Below are 6,154 nucleotides of genomic sequence, written 5' to 3'. Positions count from 1 at the left end.
TTTTTTTGTCTTTTTGAGACAGAGTCTCGCTATGCAGTTCAGGCCGGCATTGAGCTCACTTTGTAGCCTAGGCTGGTCTCAAACTCTCAACGATCTTCCTGCCTCTCAGCCTCCTGAGTGCTGGGATTACAGGTGTGTGCTACCACGCCCGGCAACGTGTCTTTTTTTTGTGGGGGGGCGGCGGTATTTCCGGTACCGGGTATCGAACTCACGACCTTACGCTTACGAGGCAGGTGCTGTGCCGCTGAGCTAAATCTCCAGCCTTGAAATGTATCTTCTTTTTTTTTTATTTATTTTTGGTCTTTTTGAAGACAGAATCTCGCTATCCAGTTCAGGTTGGCCTTGAATTTACAGGCTGGTCTCCAACACGCAGCAATCCTGTCTCAGGATTGCTGAGTGCTGGCATTACAGACATGTGCCACCACGCCCAGCATCTTTTTTTTTTTGTACCGGGAATCGAACTCACGACCTAACCTTGCCGGGCAGGTGGTGTGCTGCTAAGCTAAATTCCAGCCCCCAGCATCATATGTTAAAATGCTTTTTTTGAGACAGGGTTTCGCTGTGCAATTTAGGCTGGTCTTGGGCTCACTTTGTAGCCCAGGATGGCCTCAAATTTGCAGCAACCCTCCTGCCTGAGCCTCCTGAGTGCTGAAATTACAGATGTGCCATGTTACACCCAGCTAAAATACTTTTTTGCGGGGAGCTGTTGAAATAAATCTGCCATGCAGAGCATGGTGGTGCATCTGTAATTGGAACATTCTGGAAGGCTGAAGCAGGACTGCAAGTTCAATCCCAGCCTTGACAGTCTGGGGACTTAAAGAGATCCTGTCTCAAAAAAAAAACAAGACTGAAGCTATAATTCAGTTTGAAGGCTCTGGGTCAGACCCTAGTTTTGTTTTGTTTTGTTATGTTTAAAGGGAAGCAGAAGAATTAAAAGAGGTATGCCTAATTTCATTCTAGATGCTGAAGTGTAAGGGAAGGTTTATCAGACTGTTTCCTGCTTTTCTGTAGGTTTGAAATTTTCATTAAAACATCAAATTGCTGTCACACACTTGAACAGTCTTTACCTGTGTGTTTATATCGTGTTTTGTGCTTGCTGGGTGTGGCGGTGCACAGCTAGAATCCCAGCACTCGGGAGACAGGAGACAGAAGGCAGGAGGATTACCTTGAGTTTGAAGCCAGCCCAAATGGCATAGCAAGACCCTGTCTCAAAAAAACAAATTTTTGTGCTTGCTTATGTATCTGTGGAGGTTTGTTTAATTTCCAGAGCTGAGGACCAGACCTAGGGTCTTGCACATACTAGACAGTGGTCTACCACTGAGCGATATGTATTCTCAGCCTTATGTTAAAAGATAAAGTCTCAGATTAACTAGGTTAATTTGGTCAAAAATTACTTGTACTCAGTTTTGCTAGCCATTGCTTGACTACTCTGCAACCTGTTTTCCCCTCCCTTGCCCCCCTTCCCCCTTTGGCTTCCTGTGAGCCCTCTGATTTTGTCTCTGGAGGCCTTTGTCCTTCTCTCCCTCTGTTCTAGCTCCTTCCCCTGATTGCTCCTTAGCTCCAAGCTCGAAGCCCTCCTTCAGAAGCTGTGTCCCTTCGGTCTTCTCTTCACCTGCTTTGAGCTCCACAGCTGTAGCTGCATACTTGCTCTCCCAGCGGAGCCTTCTGCCCTCCCAGATCAATCTCTTGCCAACCCCGCGTGTCACTGAATCTCCCTTGCGGCTAGAAGGGTCGCATGTCCACGCTGGGACACCACACCATCTTCCTCTCTGCGTGACTCTTCCATCCTAGCTGGCCTGGCCATTTGCTTGATGCAGCCACCTCCCGGCCTCCTGTCGGTTCGTGCTCCGGCCTCTGTTGAGCACCCTCTGTGTTGTGCGCCTTCTACCTACCAGCCCACCTTCAAAGCTCAGGCCAGCCTTTCTTATATATAGGCCTTTTGGCCTAATCCCTGTCATGTGAGCATTTACTCTGTCAGAATGTATGCAGGCTTTGTATTTCTTCCTGGGATGTCAACACCTGACTGTTTGCTTGGTTTTCCTTGTGCTTTTCGGCTGTCTTCTGTGCTGGGTTATGAGGCCCTCTTCTAGGCTACCCACAGGTCTCACCCTCTCACTTGCTCTGGTGGGGTTCATGACTTGAGCCTTTTCCACTCCCACGTGGCGTTGGGCTGGAGCCGGACACTGGAGTGTTTTCTGGAATGCTGATGTGCACAGGAAGGAGTGAGCGGGCCTGGGGTGTCAGGAAAACGGTTCTGGAAGGGGGCTGGACACAGGCCACAGAAGGCTGGAGTCAGCTCAGACATCAGATGCCTGAGACCTTGCTTCTTTGTTGAAAGGTTTGTCCGATCTGTGCCTCGATGCCCTGGGGAGACCCCAACTACCGCAGCGCCAACTTCATAGAGCACATCCAGCGCCGCCACCAGTTTTCCTATGACACTTTTGTGGTGAGTCAGATCCCTCCCCTGGGGAACACAGCAGCTGTTTGTTTGCTGAAGAAGGGAATTAGAAGGCCCAACAGTTCGGCTTGTCACTGATACGTAGGCTTCCAGTCTCTAGCACAGCATCTCTGCATTGTCTGCTCTTGGGCAGGTGGGTAGCCAGAGTGCTAGAAGATAATTTGGAGCTGGTGGTGGTACACAGCTGCAATTCCAGCACTCTGGGAGGCTGAGGCAGGTTTGCCAGTTTGACCTCAGCCTGGAAACTTAGTAAGACCGTGTCTTAAAAAAAAAATTATGAAGTGTTAGGATGTAGCTCCATGATTGAGCTGAAGTGGGACCCCAGCACTGTCAGATGGGGAAAAAAGACCGTGTCTTAAAAAAAAAAAAAAAAAAAAAAGTACTGGGGATATATATAGCTCAGTGGGAAGACCCTAGATTCAATCCCTACTACTTGGGCTCCGCCCCAAAAATCTGGTCAGTTATCTAGACAGAGACAGTGAAATTTGCTCTTTTCTCTCGCCCCCTGGCTCACACTTTTTTTTTTTTGAGACAGTCTCGCCATGCTGTTCAGGCTGGCCTTAAATTCACTTTGTAGCCCAGGCTGGTCTCACTTGCAATGATCCTCCTGCCTCATCCTCCCAAGCGCTAGGATTATACACGTGCGCCACCATGCCCAGCGAATTTACAGTTTTAGAAGGATTTATGAGCTGCTATAATACAGACTGATAGTCATCATGTAGAAATACAGACCTAAGGTGAGGGGTGGGGGGGTGGTGCTCAGTGCTAGAGCACTTGCCCAACATGCACCGGGGCCATTGACAGTACCCCAGCATTTAGTACTCCAGCAGGAAATGTGAAATATCAAATGAAGTATCACAAATACTGCAGGTCACACAACACACTGCCAAACATGGGCTGTCAGTTTTGTATTCTTTCCTGAGAGCTGGGTGGATTTACAGGGGCATTGTTGTTCGGGGCATTACAGTGCTAAATTTGACCAGCTGCTGGAAGCAAACTTTTTATTAGCATATGTAGGTGCGAAGTTGGTATTTTAGAATAGTGTTTGTTCTTTTTTTTTTTTTTTTTTTTTTTTTTGGTTTTGGTTTTTCTCCGGTACCAGGAACTGAACTCACGACCTTGCGCTTGCCAGGCAGGCGCTTTTGCCGCTGAGCTAAATCCCCAGCCCCATAGTGTTTGTTCTTAATAGCTGCTGTTCAGGCTCTAGGAAGAGAAGCTTTTTCCTAAGTTGTCATAGGTATTTATTCTCAGTCTGAAACTCAGAATTCAGGATAACTTTTCATTTTATTAGCTATAAAAATAAATGTAATTCCAGAAAATGCCCAAGTAGATCATTTGTCCTCATTAAAAGGACTGTTCTTTACTGGGCACTGCAGCCAGTGCCAAGGACACCTGGGTGCATCCACAGGGCGCGTCTGTGCAGGCGTTCGCCTTCTGCACCCGCGAGCCAGATGTAACACGTGGAGTACATGGTGCGCGGCAGACACCGTGTGCTGTCTGGGCCCGCGAGCCCAGGGCAGGGAGGCGTTGTTATGTTCAGTTGAGATGAGGTGGCAGAGACCCTGAGTGATGAGATCATCTGCCCGATTGCATAGTTAGCATCACGGAGGGCGGGTCGGGCAGGAGTCCCTGGCGTCCCTGTCCAGCCCTTGTTGCTGGGCTGTTGGGCTCCTACCCAGAGGGAGTCGTTGCTGTGAACCGTTGCTGACGTCGCTTGTCTGTGTCGCCCTCAGGATTACGAAGTCGATGAAGAGGACATGATGAACCAGGTGTTGCAGCGCTCCATCATCGATCAGTGAGCGGCACCCTCTGTCCATCTCCTGCTGTAGAGATTCCATCCTGTGTTAGGTCCGAAACCTTTGACTCCTGCACCTTAACTGTACAACAGACCTGGAATTGAGCCGTGGCACCAGGACAGAGTCACTTTTGACGGGGGCATCGGGTCTCTGGTTTGGAGCCCTTGTTTGTTGGGCTCTTGCCAAAGCTGTACACCTCACTGTTAAACTTTGTTTGTCACACAGCCCTGTCCTGTTGGCTCTCAGCTACTTCTGGGAGCTGCTGCTTCCTCTTCTGGAAGGAAGTCCAGCTTCTCCACATCCCCATGTTCTTACTTCACTCTTGTTCCTCCTATCCAGTGTTGATCTCTCAGGTCCTCCGAGCCAGCTGGGACCTTTTCCACGTCACGAATAGCACAAAGAAACCAACGGCCCCTTCCCCTGGCCCTGGGCTGTGCCAACTGCGACACAGCGCGCCTGTGCTGCCAGGCTGCTTGCCAGGTCCTTCCAGGCGGCTGCACTCTGGGAAGCATTTCGAGCGCCCCCTTGGGGTGAACATTCTAGCTTTCACATGAGCTGATACCAGAAGTTTTATTAGTGATATTTTCCTACAACCTGCATATCCTTAGAATGAACTGGTTCGTCTTAAATGCCTGCATGGTGCCTTTTCAGAGTAAGGTATGACTGTATATTTTCAGTGAGGTGTTTGTAGGTTAGGGAAGTTAAAATGCATTTGTCCGTAAGTGGAGAGGAGAAAGATCAGCTAAGCGAGATAGGAGGGTCATAGTTCTTTGGTTCTGGTTTTCAAGTAAGGACGTATCTTCAGATAGCTGAGTCCTATTTACCTCTGTTTGGGAGCTTGCATACATTCTTGTCCTGGAGCATGAAAGGAGTCTTCAGATGATTAAGGAGAAAGTTTTGAGGGTTCTTTTATCTTCTACTTGGTAACTTACATGAGCATTATTTTCCTATCACAAATGCTTTCCTTATAGCACTGATTTCCACTTGTAAATCTGTTTTAAACCCTGCCTTTCAATGCCGAGAGAGGCTGCTATTCACCCTGTGTCTTTTCTGAGAAGCCCTGCAGCGGAAGGCAGCATCTCTGACGAGCGGTTAATAAAAGCCGTCTACTGGAAACTTGCTTCGGTAGCAGCTCAAGAAGCCTGAGGTTGCACATATCTTACAGTGTTAGTAAGTAAGGTTCAGAGCTGTCAGCCTGAAGGCGCGTAGATCTCAGTTCACTCTCTCACGTCACACATTTCTAGCCTGAACGTGGCGGTGTTTCTGATCTGAAGCTGAGGTTGAGATAGTGGCTTGGGCCTGCGCACTGCTGCCCTGGGCCCTGCCTGCCCACCGGGAAGGAACGTACCACAGACGGCCGGTAGCCGGCAAGACAGGGTCGTTCGGGGCTATAGGCTTTGTGTGATGTGTTGTGCTGGAGAGGGTGTTAAGATCGGCTTCTTCACTGTCATTTCTGGGAAAGTTGCCGCCGCCCTCCCTGACTGCAGTCACCGCTGGAAGGTGGGGGGAGGTTTGCCGAGATGAGGCTGAGGCAGCGGAGGAGCGCGTCCATCCATCCAGCCGGTGGAACCAACAGACCTGCTTGCTTGTTTCAAGTGCACTTCACGTATTTCTAAGATGACTTTCCAGAAAGCAAAATTTGTTATGTTCTGGCTTTTGAAAGGTGAAATATAAATAAATTTCATAATTTATCCAGTTGGTGAACTGCAGCACCTGTGTTCATTCAACACTATTTCCTGAGGTCTGAGGCCTGGACTCCTCCAGAAGATTCATACTTTTGAGTCCCTGCCTATCCCCAAGTCTGCCTGCCGCTGTCACAGCTCTGACACTTCCCCGCTGCCTCATGGGCCTGTGCTCCGAAAGTGCATCCTGCACATACCCATTGGTCACACTGGGAGGC

General features: G+C 49.1%; 1 protein-coding gene across 1 annotated transcript in view; it reads left to right on the top strand.

The window, feature by feature from the left end:
* The window catches only part of LOC102003292 (E3 ubiquitin-protein ligase RNF114), a gene marked incomplete at its 5' end in the record, with an annotated part of 12,321 nt that extends 6,369 nt beyond the window's left edge, over nt 1-5,952 (top strand). Inside the window, 2 exon segments of the mRNA XM_005392324.2 lie at nt 2,339-2,446; nt 4,192-5,952. Coding sequence (XP_005392381.2) covers nt 2,339-2,446; nt 4,192-4,257 — 174 coding nt within the window.
* Between the last annotated feature and the right edge of the window lie 202 nt (nt 5,953-6,154).

This window comes from Chinchilla lanigera, unplaced genomic scaffold, assembly GCF_000276665.1.
Source record: "Chinchilla lanigera isolate Chin_1 unplaced genomic scaffold, ChiLan1.0 scaffold00044, whole genome shotgun sequence".
In the NCBI taxonomy this organism is placed as follows: Eukaryota; Metazoa; Chordata; class Mammalia; order Rodentia; family Chinchillidae; genus Chinchilla; species Chinchilla lanigera.
This window is presented reverse-complemented; position numbering and strand designations above follow the sequence as displayed.